Source organism: Artemia franciscana, chromosome 8, assembly GCF_032884065.1.
Source record: "Artemia franciscana chromosome 8, ASM3288406v1, whole genome shotgun sequence".
In the NCBI taxonomy this organism is placed as follows: domain Eukaryota; kingdom Metazoa; phylum Arthropoda; class Branchiopoda; order Anostraca; family Artemiidae; genus Artemia; species Artemia franciscana.
In genome coordinates, this window is record NC_088870.1 from 34,819,407 (window position 1) to 34,838,777 (window position 19,371).

Genomic DNA, 19,371 nt, shown 5'->3' on the forward strand with positions numbered 1-19,371 from the left:
GTTATATATTTGACGTGTATTCTTGTGAAAATGTTTGTTTGACTGAACAATAGCAATTGGACCATTTTGCGAAAGGAAAGTAACCAAAATCAAACCCCTTACTCGAAGACCTAAATATAAATTTTATTTTCATTACAATTCATTTCCTGAAAGCTTTATACTTGTATCCAAATCCATTTGAAGTTTTCCTGTGTGCATCTCTTATCGGTTCCGATAAGAGATGATAACTTCCGTTTAGTAATTAAAACCCTTTGCTTTCAAGTAAGTTAATGCAGTATTATCTGTCATAATTAACAATTATCCAAAAAATAATAATGTTAATATTATTACTAAGTTCTCTCAACTAAGGGATCTTTAGTGTCGATCAAACAGTTCGTGATAACGAACTGTAGTAAGGAGCGACCCGGCTCAATAGTAAACGGAAGTCTAAAAAACGGAATTTTGATATTAAGAGATATATTAAAAAAATCAGATTTTTAGGCTGGTTTTAAATATATAGGTTTCATAAAATTTAGTCTTACTCATCAAACGCTACGAGCCTCAGAAGATTTGCATAATTTTAGAAAATAGGGGGAAACATCCCCTAAAGGTCATAGAATCTTAACGAAAATCACACCATCGCATTCAGCGTATCAGAGAACCCTATTGCAGAAGTTTCAAGCTCCTATCTACAAAAATGTGGAACTTCGTGTTTTTTCCCAGAAGACTGATCACGGGTGCGTGTTTATTATTATTATTTTTTTTCCCCAGGGGTCATCATATCGACCAAGTGGTCCTAGAATGTCACAAGAAGGCTCACTCTAACGGAAACTATTTGTTCTAGTGTCCTTTTCAAGAGACCAAAAAATTGGAGGGAGCAGCGTTAATACTTAAAACGAACTGAGATTATGTGTTTTTAGTAATTTCAACTATTTATTCAGGGGTCATTCTTAAAGAATTGGGACAAACCCCCTCATATGCATAATAAAAATATACAAATATAGAAGTTCGTTACGTAAGTTAATTCTTAAGTTAAGTATATTTTTTACTAATAAAAACGTTCGTTACAAATTAAGAGTTCTAGTTGCCTTTTTAAGTAACCGAAAAATTGGAGGGCAACTAGGCCTCCTCCCCCACCCCTTTTTTTTATCAAAATCGTCTGATGAAAACTAAGAGAAAGTCATTTAGTCAAAAAAAGAATTAATATGCAAATTTCATTTTAATAACTTGTGTGCGGAGAGCCAAAATCAAACATGTATCAATTGAAAAACGTTTAGAAATTAAATAAAAAAAAAAGCTAGTTTTTTTAACTGAAAGTAAGGAGCGACATTAAAACTTAAAACGAATAGAAATTACTCCGTGTATGAAAGGAGCTGTTCCCTTCTCAGCGCTCGCTCTTTATGCTAAAGTTTTTATGACACTTGGTATCTACCAGGTGACATATAGCGATCGCAAATTCTGTTGGTCTGTCTGTCTTTCTGTCGACCCGGTTTAGCTACTTTAGGCACTTCCAGGTAAGCTAGGACGATGAAAATTGGCAGGCGTATCAGGAACCAGACCAGATTAAATTAGAAATTGTCGTCTCCCTTATTCGACCATCTAGGGGAGGAGTGGGGGGGACAGTTAAATCGGAAAAATAGAAAAAATGAGGTATTTTAACTTACGAACCGGTATTCTGATCTTTTCGATCACCCGTTCTTTACAAACGGGTGATCGGATCCTAATGAAATTTGATATTTAGAAGGATCTTGTGCTTTAGAGCTCTAATTTTAAATCCTGACCAGATCTGGTGACATTTGGGGAAGTTGGGAGAGGGACCTAAAATCTTGCAAAACGTTTAGAGTGGAGGGATCAAAATGAAACTTGGTGGGAAAGATAAGCAGAATTCGGAAAAATTAGAAAAAAAGGAGGTATTTGTAACTTACGAACGGGTGATCAGATCTTAATGAAATTTGGTATTTAGAAGGATCTTGTGCTTTAGAGCTCTTATTATAAACCCCGACCAGATCTGGGGACATTGGGGGGAGTTGAAGGTGGAAACCAGAATTCTTGGAAAACGTGGAAATTGAGGTATCTTTATCTTACGAATGGAAGATCGGATCTCAATAAAACTTGATATATAGAAGGATCTTATGTCTCGCATGCTCCATTTTCAATTCGAATGGGATCCGGGGACATAGGGGGTTGGAGGGGGGAAATAGAAATGTTTGAAAACACTTAGAGTAGAGAGATCGGATGAGAATTGATGGGAAGAGTAAGCACCAGTTATAGATACGTGATTGACATAATTGGAACGGATCTGTTCTCTTTGGAGGAGCTGGGGGGTATTGATTAGGAAAAATTACAAAAACTGAGGCATTTTCAACTTAACAGGTTGACCGGATCGTAATGAAATTTGATATTTAGAAGGAACTCATGTCTCAGAGCTTTTATTTCAAATCCCCACCAGATCTGTTGACATTGGGGGGAGTTGGAGGAGGAAACTGGAAATCTTGGAAGACGCTTAGAGTGGAGAAATCGGAATGAAGCTTTGTGGGTAGAATAAGCAAATGTCGTAGATACGTGATTGACGTAACCGTACTGGATCCACTCTCTTTGGGGGTTAGGGGATTGGGTTCAGTTCTTTGGTGAGTTTGGTCCTTCTGGACGTGCTAGGACGATGAAAATTGGTAGGCTTGTCAGGGAGCTGCACAAATACTAACTACTACTACTAATAACTCACTGCAGCACCAAGCCGCCTGAGGCCAACACAGCTACGCACGCTCCTCCTCCAACCTAATCTATTTAAAGCCTCCCTCTTTACACCCTCCCAGGAAGTTCCCATTTCCTTTAAATCCTTATTTATGACATCCTCCCAACCCAGACAAGGACGACCTGCTTTCCGTGTAGCCCCAGACGGTTGGCCAAAAAGGACAATCTTCGGTAATCTGTCATCCTTCATCCGTAGAACGTGGCCTAGCCATCTCAACCTTTCTTTCATTATAGCCCCAGAAAGCGGGATTGAACCACACTTTTCGTACAACCTACTGTTTGAAATACGGTCAGTCAGCCGAGTACCCAGAACAATCCGTAGGCAATTTCTCTGGAAAACATCTAGTAAATTTTCATCTGCTTTTCGGAGTGTCCATGCTTCAGAGCCATATTTGACCACTGTCATCACTGTAGCTTCCAATATTCTAATCTTGGTTTGTAGGCTTATCTTTCTATTCTTCCAAACTTTTTTTAACTGTGAAAAAACACCCTGAGCTTTAGCTATTCTACTTTTAACATCTTCACTGCTCCCACCATCTTTACTAATAATACTACCAAGGTAACTGAAGCTCCCAACCTGATCAATCTTTTCGTTACCTAAGGTCACCTGTTCATCTTCACTTATTCCTAGCCTTAGTGACTTAGTCTTCTTAACATTAATTTTCAAGCCTATTTTAGCACCCTGAACTCGTAAAACCTCTAAAAATTCATTCATTTTGCTCACACTTTCATCTAATATGCTTAAATCATCAGCATAATCTAAGTCCAGGAGCGTTCTTCCTCCCCATTTGATTCCATGGTCTCCAATTGCCTTTCCTGTGCTCCTTAAAACGAAGTCCATCAAAATGATCCATATAAAGGGGGATAGAACACAACCCTGCTTAACTCCTGATTTAATACAAAACCAGTTGCTAACCTCATTTCCTACCTTAACCGCAGCAGTATTATTCTCGTACATAGCGCAAATCACTTGAATGTATTTTTCTGGTATACCATATAACGATAAGACCTTTGTTAACGCTGTTCTATCAACAGAATCGAAAGCTTGCTCATAATCGATAAAACTAAGGACCAAAGGTGTTTGACAACGAAGGGACTTCTCAATTATTAACCTAAGAGTGAAAACATGGTCGACACATCCTCTACCTTTTCTAAAACCGCATTGTTCTTCCCTTAAAACTTTGTCTACAGCATGTCTCAGTCTAAAAAGTATCATATTACTCAGTAATTTGCTACCTACAGAGACCAGACTAATGCCTCGATAATTACGACATTCACTCTTGTCACCTTTCTTATACAGTGGTTTAATTAAGGTTTTCCTAAAATCATTGGGTACTTCCCCTTTTTCAAAAATCATGTTCATAATCTTCAGTAGCTTATTCCTAACCTCAGAGCCACCATATTTAAGGAACTCAGTAATCATACTATCAGCACCTGGGGCCTTATTATTTTTTAATCCTTCTAGTACTGTCGCTAATTCTTCCTCACTAAACAAATCTTCCTTCACATCCAAGGTATCACAAACTTTTTCATTTTCATCTATATCTTTTCCTGCAACTGTATCTCGGTTTAGCACATTCTCAAAATGTTCCACCCATCTTTCTTTAACTTTTTCCTTATCACTAATTGTGGCCCCATTTCTATCTTTAACTGGGACTAGTCCGGATCGGCTACTCCCTTTCAATTTATTAACATGCCAGTATAATATTTTACTATTATGCCGTCTAGCCGCATCTTCCAGATCCTCAGCAATTTTATCCATCGCCTCCATTTCACATCTCCTTAGTTCATATTTTAATGCTTTCTCCACTTTCTTTACATTCCTTTTGTTTTCATACGACCTATCGCTCAGATAATTCTTATACAAACCCCTTCTACTCTCTATTAAACCTAAAGCTTTTTCACTAATATTCCTAGTTGCTGTCTTAGCACTCTTCCCTATGACACCATCAGCAACTTCACAAATTGTTTTTCTGAAATTATTCCATCCATCTTCCACATTGTCAAATTTTAAACCCTCAAGTTTAGTACTCAACTGTTCCTGGAATTTTTTTCTCAAATTTTCATCCTGAAGTCTACCAACATCATAACTTTCCGGGAGGGAGTTACTCTTCCGAAATTTCAGCTTTAAATTAACCTTAGACACTACTAGATGGTGATCTTTACTTTTAACATCAATAACGGCACTCCTATACACCCTAGTATCTTGTATTGATCCTGCTAGTCTTCTGTTTACAATAACATAATCAATAAGGTTTGCTGTCTTACCATCACGTGAATACCATGTCAACTTATGGGCCATTTTGTGACCAAACACCGTATTGGTTATAACTAGGTTGTTATACCTACAAAATTGCAAAAGCCTATAGCCATTACTGTTTTCTTTTCCTACACCAAATTTACCTAGGCTAGGCTAGGTCCCCATCCTGCATTGGTATCCGGGATCACTGCTTTTCTTGAGGCCAAAATAATTTCAAAGATTTAAAGAACATGAAAATTGGAACTTGGAATGTTACGACGTTAAAAAATGACTATCGCATCGACATTTTGACTGACGAATTCAGACGGTTTGAACTGGATTTATTAGGAGTTTCAGAAACTCATATCCCAGGGGTAGGAAGCATGAAATTAGGTGACATAGAATTTGTTTACTCAGGAAGGAAGGATGGGGTACATAGACAGGGAGTAGGGCTCATGATGAATAAGGAAGCTGCTAAGTCTTGTTTAGGCTGGGAAGGTATTAATTATAGAATACTAATTGCTCATTTTATGACTAAAAAGTTTAGGGTATCAGTTATAGTAGTATATGCCCCCATTGAACCAACTGATGGAGATACTAGTGACTCAGATGAATTTTACTTACAGTTACAGCAGCAAATAGACAGGGTACCAGGTAGAAATATGGTGGGACTTGATAAAGTCTTTTTCCCTGATTAGACCATCTGGGTCGCTGAAGGGAGAGGAAAAATTAGAAAAAATGAGGTATTTATAACTTACGAGTGGGTGATCGGATCTTCATGAATTTTGATATTTTAGAAGGACCTCGTGACTCAGAGGTCTTGTTTTAAATCCTGACCGGCATTAAGCCTCTGATTTTCCTTTTAAATCAATCTATTGATTCTTAGAATTTTGCTAGAGCTCATACCATATGAGTTCTTGGCTCTTGGCTCGTCCGGCCTCGTTACAAGTGCCATATGAGCTCTTAGCTCTTGTTTACTGTTTAATAAAGTAGAATTGAGAGAAAGAGTCAAACTTTAGCGTAAGGAGCGAAGTGTTGAAAAGGGAACAGCCTCTTTGATACTCGGAGTAATTTCTGTTTGTTTTAAGTTTTAGTGTCGCTCCTTATTTTCAGTTAAAAAAGACTATTTTTTTTTATTATTTAATGATAGCCAAGCTCTAAAAGCTTTCACTGGTCAAGAATTCATGAAATTAAATTGTCTTATTCAGATTGAAATTGAAAAGAGATGCGATAATTTCATTTAATTTCACTAAACACGAGTAATAAAATGGCAGATATAAATTATCATATTAATATAGCAAAAATAAAATTACATTAATAATCATCTCAAATTGAGATATTCGTGGAGTATTAATTTCTACTTTTTACTAGGAGCCTTTTGGGGGATTTTGTAGGAGCGTTAGCTATGAAGTCAGTAAAAAACTTATATTCTACGGAACTGTTGTTGATTAAAATGATTAAAAGGCGTTCTCTTTTCTTTTGTGTATTTGTTTTAAAGAGTGTGACAAAAACGTGCGGTTACAAAATGACGGGATTGTTTTGGCGGACTGCTAAAAAAAAAAAAAAACAGAATTTATTTGAAAATAGATTCCTTTTCATTAGGGAACTGTTTTTATATACTTCTGTAATTTATTCTCTGGTTTTTACTTTTTCTTTTTTTTTGAAAATACGTTTTAAGTTGTATCACTTAGTCTGATCTGCTTATTCTAAAGTACCTGTATATAATTTATTTTTATTAAAAGCAGTCTTTTTTTTAAACTGTGCTTGTAGATATGGTAATTGGACTGGCATCATTCGTCCAGAGCATAATGCATACAGGGGTTGAGGGATTTTCAATCTGTATAGCTGAGGGCGCAACGTGGGGGCCCTGAAAATACACAATTTGTTTTGATTGGTTATCTGTTATTTTCTTGACCTCATATTTGTTCTTCCTCATTTTTCTTTTTTAGTGTGAAAAGCAAACCGGAAAATTCAATGAAAGAAAATTAAAATTGCATGCTTCCCACGGTTTTGCCATCTTTTATTCACACAATAGGCTTCTTTGACTGTGAGAAAAGTCCAGAACTCCATTCAACAACAAAGGGTTCGCAAATAGATTTTTCTTTAAAACTGGGAATGATAAGCCTTGATAAAACCAAAATTGTGGAAAGAACTTGGGGTGCATAATTACAGGTTCTTGTTGATCGAGACACCTCCTATGTCACCTGCGATTTGCATAAATCCTTTGATTCTGGTTGTATATAATACATATACAATATATATATACATATATACAATAGATACAATATATAACACATATGAGTATGTTTTATAGTAAAAAAAAAAAAATGTTTGCAGACACGAAAAATTGCTTAGACATTTGCGTACATTGGTGTGAAGTCAATTTTGGTTCTACAACGACTCCTTTCTTAACTTAGTGAAATATTAATATCTTTTCCTTTTTAAATTATCTTCTACTTACCTGGATGAACTTGCCTGAAAGTCATATTTCTCTCTTTTTTTTGGAGACAGAGTGAATAAAATATCTCTTTCTCATTCGTATATCGAGAAATTGTAGATGTTTTAGGAAAATAAGATATTTTAGCGAAATTGATTGGAAAAAAAGTATCCGATTAGAATAGCAGACATTTTTCTAGGTATTTTCACCCTTTTACTTTTCAGAAATGTTTTTAATATTTTATAATTATGGAACCAGTTTCGTTGAATCGAATCTGTGATATGGCTGGAATATATTATAATTTTGTTAGTAATATTCAATTAAACTTGGCAATGGCATTCAAGCTATTTGGATTTTTGAACTCTTATATGACTATTGTATGTTTTGTATTCTAATAGAAATTCCGGAAGATTTGATATACTTATTTGGTTACCGCGAATAGATCAGATTACTAAAAAGGCATGTGAAGCGGAAGCAGAAAGAAAAGAAACCGTCGAATTTCGAGTAGTCTAAAGCGTATTAGCAAAGAAAGTGTTGATCCTAATTTATGTGAGTTAAATTACTTCGAAATTCTAGTAAGAATAACGCTTCTTGGTAAATAAAATTTCTGGTCTGCTGAAGATCCATAATCATGGAAGTATGGTATTAAAACTTTTGTTAAATTGTGGAGTTTTTGAATAATAAGCTATTTGTTCTGTAAAGAGACTATAAGGAATTTCTAACTAAAATTACTAAAAATGAATTTTCCTTTTATTTTCAGGAAAACAATTTGGTGCATTGGCGGGTAAGATTATTATTGTTCCTTTTGTTTACTTTTTTGTAATTTTTTTTAATCTTAGCATAATCTTGTCAATGTTTAATTAAGTAATTTCTTAGCCTACTTTCTTTTAATTCACAAGTAATATGAAATTATAGAAATAGATAGACAAGAGGTTAAATTTTAATTAATACACTATGCAAATTAGGTTTAAAATCCCTGAATATTTTGGCTTCACGTCCAGATGTCTTTATAAATGAAAAGAGGGAAAGAAAAACAAGAAGACTCTTTAATAAAAAGCTTTTGAAGCTTTAAATAATTTCCTAGACTTATAATATTATAATAATAATTATTAATAATATTATAATATTAATCATGATTTTAATTGAAGCAGTAGAAAAAAGAGATGATGAGTTTTCCACTGTCTTCCCTTTGTGTGTAATTTCTCTTAGTTGTACCTATTTTGATCGCTTCATCAAAAGAGGTGAAACACTTATTAGGACCAACTATAACAGTCTTCGTATTCAAGTTCTTCTTCTTTTTCAGTTTTATCTATGTTTTAGTTGTCTATTCTAGTTTTTTTTTCGTTGAAAAAGGTTTTCCGGATGTTAAGCCGCAATATTCACTCTTTTGAAGTTGTTCTTATTCACTGTCTTAATTAGAATTTTAGATGTTGTTTATTTTTATGTATTCGTTTTGTGTCTATATTTTCATTAATATTTTAAAATTTTCCTTTTTGTGAAAAAAAGCGAACATTCCCTCTCTCACCAGAAGATAGCTGCATTAAAAGTGAAACATCTGTATCGATCTTATTTTCAAATATAATCTGCCGTTTGTTGAAAAAAAAGGTTCAATTTCACCTCTGATTTTTTTTTTTCGCATTCTAATTCCATTTCCAACTAATGATTAACTTTTTTTTATCGGTGTTATCTTTGGATTTTATAATTATTTCATTATTGTGCATGTTTGATGAATTTAATTATCGAATTTTGCAGGAATCCATTATGATGCTACCTTAAATTGTCATTTTTTGAAAATTGTTATTTTTAACTTGTTATTATATTTTTTACCTCCAATTTAGCCGAATTAAGTAGTTTGGTTGAGTGAACATTAAAAATGAATCTTTAATTATAGAAGCTATAACTTGCAGTTAAAACTTTTGTTGAGATTTTAGTAGAAAAGTTAACCAAGTAAAATAAATACTTAGAAGGACGTAGACATTACCTTATGATCTGACTTATGAGTAAAGGATGGCCTTTTTTATTTAATGCGTTTTAGATCCAGCACTTTCTTACAAGCATGTGTTTAAAACTGAAAAAGTGTTACTTAATTTCTGTGCGTTTCGGCCTGAGATATAAATTCAAATTTCTCTTATCTGTCACACTATATTTAAACTATACGAGAACCTGGATACTCTAATTCAGGTGTACGATCATGGCGTAGAAATCTTAAGATATTCTCCGTAATTCATTGTTCGTACCATTTGTTGTTTGTTTGTTTTTTTTTTTTTTTTTTTGCATTTTCAATGCAAAGGAAGTCTAGGAGTCTAGGAAGGTTTTGCCTTACTATTTAGCTTGTAAGAAAAGGAATCCGTTTTGTTTTTCTACTTTTGTAACCATGGGTCTTGCGGAAAACTAACAAGGTAGACCCCTTCCAGCAAAAACACCTTTTCAAAATCCAATTTGGAATCAAAACTGGCATTAACCTTTAAGAAGAAGTAGAACATATTGGTTACTTAAAAACAAATGTACAAAGGCGGAAAAGCATGCAAAGCTATCTGGTTCTGCTCGTCCCCCTCTTGGTAATGTCATGAATTTCCCTCTATAAAGCCCAAATAATATGTACTTAATCCCTTTTGATAGATATACAAGCCCCCAGCGCAAATCTTTTACCCCCTCCCAAAAAAAATAAAAGAAAAAAGAATAAGGTTTGCCTGGCTGAACTAAAATACAGATGAAGATATTAAAAATGCATTGGTGTTCCCATCATAAGGATAAGCTTTATTACAAATTCAATGCAAATTCGTTTTACTAAAGTAAGAAATTAATAGAAAGCCTTGTAGGTTGCTATTAATTTGTCTATAATACACAATCATGTTCAAATAGTGAATTGAAAGTGAGATGCATTGGTTTGGGAATGTTAATATAGTGGGATTCGCACTTGTTTGAATTTTGTATTGTTGAATGAGTGGTTTTTCAACATTTTCCCTATTGTCTCATTTTAGGAAAAGGAATCAAGTACTCCGTTAAGCGATAGATTTGCAAGGTATAGTCGTCTCAATCCCGTTGCAAGACCGGGTATTTTAGAAGAACCAATTGTGCTCAAAGTCAATATGAATGCTGAAAGGTAAGCTTTATTTCTCTGTTTGTTTTGTTGAAAGGGATAAATTAGGCAATGTAAGCCCTAGATTTCAGAAAAATTACAGCAAGGCTTCGGTTAGGTGCGTTAGTGCCAACGGAAGTGAAAGTTGTCTGCGCAGTGTTTTTGCCGTTTTTAGGTACTAAGTTGTATTTAAAATTTGGCGTAAAAACTGCTTATCCATTCGTTTTAAGGGCAGAAATGTCAAAGCGCCCTGTGGGTTAAATCAATGAATGAAATCACAATTTAGTTTGATAGCCGAGTATGCATTTTAGAAGGAGGCGAGTTTGTTTCTACCATGGGGTTTCTCGTATCCTGACACTAGATAGAGTTTACGTATGTGTAAAATCGTCTTTTCAATTTCCAGATCTTTGTTGAAAGTTTGGATTTTTGGGCGTGAACATGATTATAAATACAGTTAATTTTCTCTTTAAGCCTTGGTTGAATTTGGAATGCAAAGTAACTGTTAAGTCAAGAAGGCTTTTTTTGTAGGTCAAGAAGGCAAGCTCCGTTGGATACGATGCCTGGTAAATCGAGCTCTTCTGCGCCAGTTATCCCTGCCCCTGTTATTCCTCCGAACTGGGAGGATCCGAAAGTTCGTCTGACGTATTACACAACTTTGGGTTTCCTGCCAAAAAATGCCAGTTATGAAGACATGAGGGCTTATGAGCGGCAACGTGTGGTAAGTGATGGTCTAATACCAAATATTGGCTCCTTTTATAGCACAATAGAGATAGTATGGCAGAGCCCTTATGCAAGAATTTATTTCGGTAATGAAAGGTTAGAGAAAACGTAGAAACAATGGTTGAATTATAGAAGAGAATACAACAAATATGGGTAAACTTAAAAAAACTAATAATTCGTGGGCACGGACCCAAAGACACAACCAAACTCCCCTCTCTCCATCCCTCCTTCGCTCTCTGTTTACTTGTGTGACAAAAATTGGTTTTCCAAAAAGCTATTAGGAATTTCAATGTCGAAAATTCTAAAGTATATCCTCTTAAAATATTGATGTCTCTATTGCACGACTTACCTCTTATAAGTTATGGTATATATTTTTTTTTTAATTAAAAGTCCCGAAATATTGGAAAGACGCTCTCCCGGCCGGGAACACATTAATTTTGTCAGGTTTTGTTTTTGATCTCCAGGAGCAAAAAAATTAGCTGACCATTTTGCCGGCTTGTTTGTGCATTCGGGCAAACAACCATTATTTTTATGAGCTTTTCATGGAAAAGGGTCATTTTTGAGCCAAGACAGGGCCTCCTTGATTGAAAAACATACATTTGAATCTTGGAAAATTATTTTCTTCGTATTTTGTAGAATTTCGTCGCGAAACACAGTGAAAAGTCATTTTTCTAGTCTTTGACTTGAGATGATTTTTAATCCCCAAACGTTGTGTCTTAGTTCCACTTCTTCTTCTTTGTTTATCATAAGTCTCAATTATAAAAAACATCCTTATTTTCCAGGTAAAGTGACCTTGTTACCTGTGTCTTATCCTACTGTAAGAAATAGTTTGGTACTTCTATAAGACGGGCTGTTTGCAAAAGGCAGATAGTGGGAGGGCGGGTTGCAAAAGGCTGATAGGTTGCATACTGTAGTATCTGAATCAAAAGTGTTAAAGTAGGACTTTATTACATGTAAGCGAAGTTTTATTATATTAATAAAAAATTTATTGTGGAAATAATAATAAGAAATGTAGTTATATATGGTTTGAGGCTTAAAGGTATTACGGCCCGCTTTTTAAGGTTGGGTTCTAGCTGTTTTCTCTTTTGTTGGGCTATTATTGAAGGGTATGTCCAGATTCAAGTGCATTTCGTTATGGTATCAATCCTTTTTTTTTCACATGCCAACTTCTATTTTCTTCTGTGTAATAGTTGCAAGTGAGCGTCGTAAGTCGCCTTAGAGAACACTGGAATCTTGATGGTTGGTCTGGTCTAGAGGAGATTGGAGTTGTTTTTTTTTTATACAAGAATATATACTCTGATAAATGATTGTCAATCGTGCTTAATAAGCTATGTCTGGAGATTAAGAAATCCAATATATTCTTCATCATTCATGTTTTATTTGAAATTACACTATAAATGTCTTATGAAGATCCTAACCTACAATTCTAAGCGTGACAGATAAACCTCAAAGAGATCCCAAGTAACACTTAATTTAGTCATTTTGGAATTAAAATGTGTTTCTGTTTTCTATCGTAAGTTGATCCTTCCTCACATCCCGAGGAACTTCCAGTCGAAAACTCCCGTTTTCATGGGTCTTTATTCACTCATACTGACATGTATTTCCTTTATAAGAGGTAGGAGAACGGAACCAGTCATAATTTGAAGAAAGAAAATAATGTTTCAGTACCTCTAGCTTAAAGACAACCTAGGTTCAAATTATTGATCTAAACATTGTGTTTTTTCACGTATTAACTTTTTGTTTGTTTTTCTTTTTTTAGAACTGCTAAACAAAACTGTTCTCTTAAAAAGCTTTAGCATCTCATTTTTTCCTCTCTGAATTCAATGCGAGGAGGTGCAGTCTTTAAGAGGGAGATTGGGTTAATCAGGGATTACCCTTGTAGAAGGCCTAAAATACGGAGAAAGTGCATTTTTAGGTCAGAATTTTCTTTGGGATGGGGCGAGTCTTCCAGACAAATTTTGGGAGGTTCACGAATGATTAACACGTTAGGTGTTTGATTACAGGAAACTAATGAGAACATTTTTTTCATTCTCTGTGAAAATTTGGAACTGTCCAAATCACTTAATATACTGGGTTCACTCAATAGCTTTTTCGTGTAATACCGTCAAATTACATGCTTTTTTCGCAAGTTCATAGTTTATGACTGCCCATCGGCCACATTGAAATGTTCAGTTATTTCCAATGAGGAAAAAATTATCCAGTTCGAGTTTAAAAATATTGACTATCTGTGGCACTAAAGCTGAAGTTTTTTGGGGAAAAAAGCATAATGGAAAGCTATCCTATCAACCGATAAAAATAGTCCAATGCAACTGTGCATGCTCCTCCTACGCCCCAACCTATCCGAAGCGTCACTCTTTACCCTTTAATTTGAATTTCAAATCTCTTCTAAATTATTTCTTATGGATTCTTCCCCGCCCATTGGCAGCAACCTGCTTTTTGTTTGATGTGATTCGGTTGGCCAGAACGAACAATCTTTGGCAATCTCTCTTCATCCGCAAAATGCGGCCTAGCCATCTTGACTTTTCTTTTATATATTGGTAGAAAATGGGATTGAATCATATATTTCATACAACCTTTTTTTGATGCACGGTCTGTCAAACGAGTTCCTAAAGCTATTCTTAGACAGTTCCATTGGAAAATATCTATTAAATTTTCCTCAGCCTTTCGAAGCGCCTACGTTTCAGTGAATTACTTGGCCCCTGTCAATACAATGGCTTACGGTCTTAGTTCGCTGAACTATCTTCCTACTCTTCCAAACTTTTCTAACAGAGAAAAAACAATTTGCGCCTTCGCTGCTCTATTTATTGCATCTCTATTGTATCCGCCATCTTTACTAATTTAATTGCCTTGGTTAGTGAAGCAATTCCCTTGGTATATTTTCTCGTTGCCTGATATCAGTTTTGCACCCTCATTTATTCATAATCTAAGTTAGTCTTCTTAACATTAATTTATAGGCGTTATAGCACCCCTGAACCCTCAAAACCTTCAAGAATTCATTTGCTTCCTTAACATTTTTATCTAGGACAGTCAACTTAACTGCGTAATCCAAGTCTAAGAGAGTTTTACCTTTTCATTTGGTACTATATTCTCCCATAGCCATTGTCCTGTTCCTTCAGGAACATTTCAAATAATCCATAAATAAAGGGGGATAGGACATAGCCTTACTTAATTCCTTATTCCGCACCGAACCAAATACTAACGTCACTTCCTAGCCTAAATGCGGCTATATTGTTCCCGCAATATTCCCCTCTTTTATGCCATAAAAGGACCCTCTTTTATGCCATAAAAGGACCCTCTTTTATGCCATAAAAGGACCCTTCAGTAGACCCTTTACTGAAGCTTTTTTATCTGCTGCGTCAAATACCTGATTATATTCTGTAAAAGTGAAGACTTGATTGGTCTGACTATTCAGACACTCTTCAATTATTAATATAGGAGGGAAAGTTCGGTCGACCTTTCTTCTCCCCTTCCCAAACCACACTGTCCTCTTAAAGGTTCATCTACAGTATTTATTAGTTTTATTAGTCTAATAAGCACCCCCGTGCTAATTAATTTTTCTTCTTGAAGAATGAAGCATCAATCCTATGGCTATGTTTTTGTTGGTTGGATCCAACGAATTTATTTAATAGTTTTGCTTGATTGTTCCACACGTTGTGTCTGATCTGTTTTTGCTTCAGAAATGGACGAAGGTATGTGATCCTAGGGATATATAATAGGCTACAAAGCTCGAACTTTGCAATGAACACGGACGACAGTTAGCAAACAGTATATTTATGAAAACTGATCAATCTATGGAAAGAAAAAGTTTCCGTTAGGTAGTCACAGTGATGGAAATTCAAAATATGACGTGTCTACTTTATGATGGCTCGTATTTTATCTTCTGACTATGGGTTGAATTTAAATGGTCCTCGAGGACGTCCTGGCATTAAGAAAAATTAAGTTGAGTGATTTTCTTTAGCGCGAGAATACCGGCTCTAAAACGACATGGGAAAATTCAAGTTTCCAACTTCGAGAGATTGACAAAAATATTAAATAGTAAAAAAATATAAATAGTATAAAAAAATAGTAAAAATTGCACAGGCTGATTTTCTCCTTAAAAATAGGTATTGAAGTGCTTTAAAAAAAAAGACCTACTTTGGCATACAATTTTTAATGGCGAAAAAAAATAAATAAAGTTAAATTCCGCAGTGAATTTAATTCCGCACATTGGACTATTAATAAATATGTGTGGCAAGTTTTTATGGCACTTGGTATTAACCAAGTAGCAATCGCAAATTCTGTCGGTCCCGGTTTTGCTACTTTAGGCACTTCCAGGTAAGCTAGGACGATGAAATTCGGCAGGCGTATATTAGAAATAGTCATTTTCCCGATTTGACCATCTGGGGGGGGGGGGAGTGGGGGCCCGTTAATTCGGAAAAAATAGAAAAATTGAAGTATTTTTAATTTACGAACGGTTGATCAGATCTTAATGAAATTTGATGTTTGGAAGGATATCGAGTCTAAGAGCTGTTATTTTAAATCCCGACCGGATATGGTGACATTTGGGGGGGGGGGGGAAACCTAAAATCTTGGAAAACACTTAGACTGGAGGGGTCGGGATGAAACTTAGTGGGAAAAATAAGCACAAGTCCTATGATTGACAAAACCGGAACGGATCCGCTCTCTTTGGGGTAGTTAGGGAGGGGGTTAATTCTGAAAAATTAGAAAAAATGCGGTATTTTTAACTTACGAACGGGTGATCGGGTCTCAATGAAATTTGATATTTAGAAGGATATCGTTTTTCTCAGAGCTCTTACTTTAAATCCTGACCGGATCTGGTGACATTGGGGGGGGGGGGAGTTGGGAGGGGGAAACCTAAAACTTGGAAAACACTTAGAGCGGAGGGATCGGGATGAAACTTGGCGGGGAAAATAAGCACAAGTCCTAGATACATGATTGACATAACCGGAACGGATCCGCTCTTTTTGGGGTAGTTGGGGGGGGGGGGTAATTCTGAAAAATTTGAAAAAATGAGGTATTTTTAACTTACGAACGGGTGATCGGATCTCAATGAAATTTGATATTTAGAAGGATATCGTGTCTCAGAGCTCTTATTTTAAATCTGGACCGGATCTGGTGACATTGGGGGGGGGAGTTGGGAGGGGGAAACCTAAAACTCGGAAAACACTTAGAGTGGAGGGATCGGGATGAAACTTAGTGGGAAAAATAAGCACAAGTCCTAGATACATGATTGACATAACCGGAACGGATCCGCTCTCATTGGGGTAATTGGGGGGAGTTTAATTCTGAAAAATTAAAAAAAATGAGGTGTTTTTAACTTACGAACGGGGGATTGGGTCTCAATGAAATTTGATATTTAGAAGGATATCGTGTCTCAAAGCTCTTATTTTAAATCCCGACCGGATCTGGTGACACTGGGGGGAGTTTGGAGTGGGGGAACCTAGAATCATGGAAAACGCTTAGATTGGAGGGATCGGGATGAAACTTGGTAGGAAAAATAAGCAGAAGTCTTAGATACATGATTTACATAATTGGAACAGATCCACTCTATTGGGGGGAGGGTTAATTCTGAAAAATTAGAAAAAATGACGTATTTTTAACTTAAGAAGGAGTGATCGAATCTTCATATTTAGAAGGACCTCGTAACTCAGATCTCTTATTTTAAATCTCAACCGGATCCAGCGTAATTGGGGGGGGGGGGGGGCAGTTGGGGGGACCGGAAATCTTAGAAAATACTTAAAGCGGTGAGATCAGAATTAAGCTGGATGGGAAGAATAAAAACCTGTCCAAGATACGTGACTGACATACCCGGACCAGATCTGCTCTCTTTGGTGGAGTTATGGGGGGGGGGGGGGGGTAATTTTGAGAATTGAGGTATTTGCAACTTACGAAAGGGTGACCAGATCTTAATGGAATTTGATATTTAGAAGGATCTTGTTTTTTAAAGCTCTAATTTTAAATTCCGACCAGATCCTGTGACATTGGGGGGAGTTGGAGGGGGAAACCGGAATTCTTGGAAAACGGGAAAATTGGAGTATTTTTATCTTACGAATAGGTGATCGGATCTTAATGAAATTTGATATTTAGAAGGAACTCATGTCTCAGAGCTCTTATTTCAAATCCCAACCAGATCTTTGACATTGGGAGAAGTTGGAGGGGGAAATCTTGGAAAACACTTGGAGTGGAAGAATCGGGATGAAGCTTGTGTATAGAATATGCAAATGTCCTTGATACGTGATTGACGGAACCGTACTGGATTCGCTCTCTTTGGGAGAGTTGGGGGCAGGGGTTCAGTGATTTGGCGTGTCAGGGACCTGCACAAATTGACTTGATAAAGTCGTTTTCCCAGATTCGACCATCTGGGGGGCTAAAGGGAGAGGAAAAATTAGAAAAAATTAGGTATTGATAACTTACGAGTGGGTGATCGGATCTTAATGAATTTTGATATTTAGAAGGACATCGTGACTCAGAGCTCTTATTTTAAATCCTGACCGGCATTAAGCCTTTTATTTTCCTTTTAAATCAATCTATTGATTCATAGAATTTCGTTAGAGCTCATACCATATGATCTCTTGGCTCTTAGCTCTTCTTGCCTCGTCACAAGTGCCATATGAGCTCTTAGCTCTTGTTCTTTATGAACAGGGCATTTCTATTTGATAATGCTTTTTGTGGCTTATTTGGGCTTATTTTGGACTTGTGACTTGGTTTATTTCTTCCGAATTACTATTATGATGGAGCTTGCGCATTCTGCAATGCTAAACTTTGTGCAGTCAAATTTTCATGAAGGGATGGATAATGAAACTATATTAGTATCTGCTTTTCTGTTTCAGGTATCCATTCTAGTGCAGATATTAAGAATAAGCTTAAAGCAGGCTATGCTAAAATTGTCCCAAATCGTGGCCAAATATTCTCGTAAGGCAATGGCTAAACTCTATCCAACATATTTCCACCATTCCATTCTTTTCCTATCAGGTTTGCAAATATCTTTTGTGTCTGCCTCGTTGGTATTGAAGCCGTAAGATTATTCGAATGTTTAATGTAACTGATGAATTGACGTCATATAATAAGTTGGACTCGAAGTTAAAAGAAGAGTCTTGCATGCGGTTAGGTCCTTTTCATCCTCTCGTGCGATTGTTCTGATTTGCAGTTGTTGTTCTTTATAATTAATATTGCCATAGGATAGTTTTTTATCTTTTTATGTATACATTCTTTTTTCTTTCGTTTTTGTCACTCCACTTTATCACCTTATTAGTGGGTCACAAATAAATTATTATTATAATAATATAAAGTAAATTACGTAGCATAAAAAATCATTATTATTATTGCTGATAACCATCATTGGGTATTCAAACGTATCTTGTATTTTCTTACAAGATCTTTTTTAAAGAAAATATATAATATGTAAAGTTAAGGTAAAGATACCAAAGACAATCTGAGACCAAAACAATCTGAACTTAGGAACCCTGTTATATTATTATAATAATAATATACAGGAAAAATTATAGAGTAAACTCGGATTATCATTTTTTAGGGGAATGTTCCTAGTGAAAGTCGTTTAAGAAGTCACTCTGAATCAGAAGATGAATATTCTGTTAATACATCTCGTGGTGAAGGGAGCTACAGAAAAAAAGACAAAAGAAAAAGTGAGGGAACCGCCTACGAAGAGAAGAAGAAGAAGTATATATAGTTATTATTTGTTTTGCAGTTTATTTAATAAGACGATCATTAATAATTTTTTTTTTATTTGATGGTATGGTTTTAGCATTTGTTGTATGATACCCTGTTTATACATTTACTTTTCTTTGGAAATACATTAATTCCAGCGAATGACTACTGTTGTAAAATTACCAGAAAATAAAAGCCCGGTCAGTAAAATTTATAAAATAAGGTAAAATGCTGTACTTTCTAGGAAATAAAAATTGCTGTTTTAGAGTTCCTCAATTCAGCTTTTAATGAAAATTTTAAGGATTTAGATTTTCCTAGGCTTAAAAAGATAATACCTCTCTTATTTTAAAAACCAATATCTAGAAATTTTCTTACCGTAAATAAATTCAAGATTTGTTAAAATACTATTTAATTTAGTGCGCATAAACTGGATTAACACTCGTTTTTTATAATAAATAGACTTTGATTTGCTTACGGTTAAAGACAGGGGCACATTTGGGC

The 19,371-nt window shown here is 35.5% G+C and overlaps 1 protein-coding gene across 1 annotated transcript in view; it reads left to right on the forward strand.

The window, feature by feature from the left end:
* Nucleotides 1-19,032, forward strand: part of LOC136030339 (serine/arginine repetitive matrix protein 1-like) — a 67,897-nt gene extending 48,865 nt beyond the window's left edge. The window contains exons 13-16 of the mRNA XM_065709256.1: nt 8,167-8,190; nt 10,388-10,509; nt 11,014-11,203; nt 18,737-19,032. Of these exons, the coding sequence (XP_065565328.1) occupies nt 8,167-8,190; nt 10,388-10,509; nt 11,014-11,203; nt 18,737-18,892 (492 nt within the window). The 3' untranslated portion in view covers nt 18,893-19,032. The remainder of the gene's footprint in view (nt 1-8,166; nt 8,191-10,387; nt 10,510-11,013; nt 11,204-18,736) is intronic.
* Nucleotides 19,033-19,371: the final 339 nt, after the last annotated feature.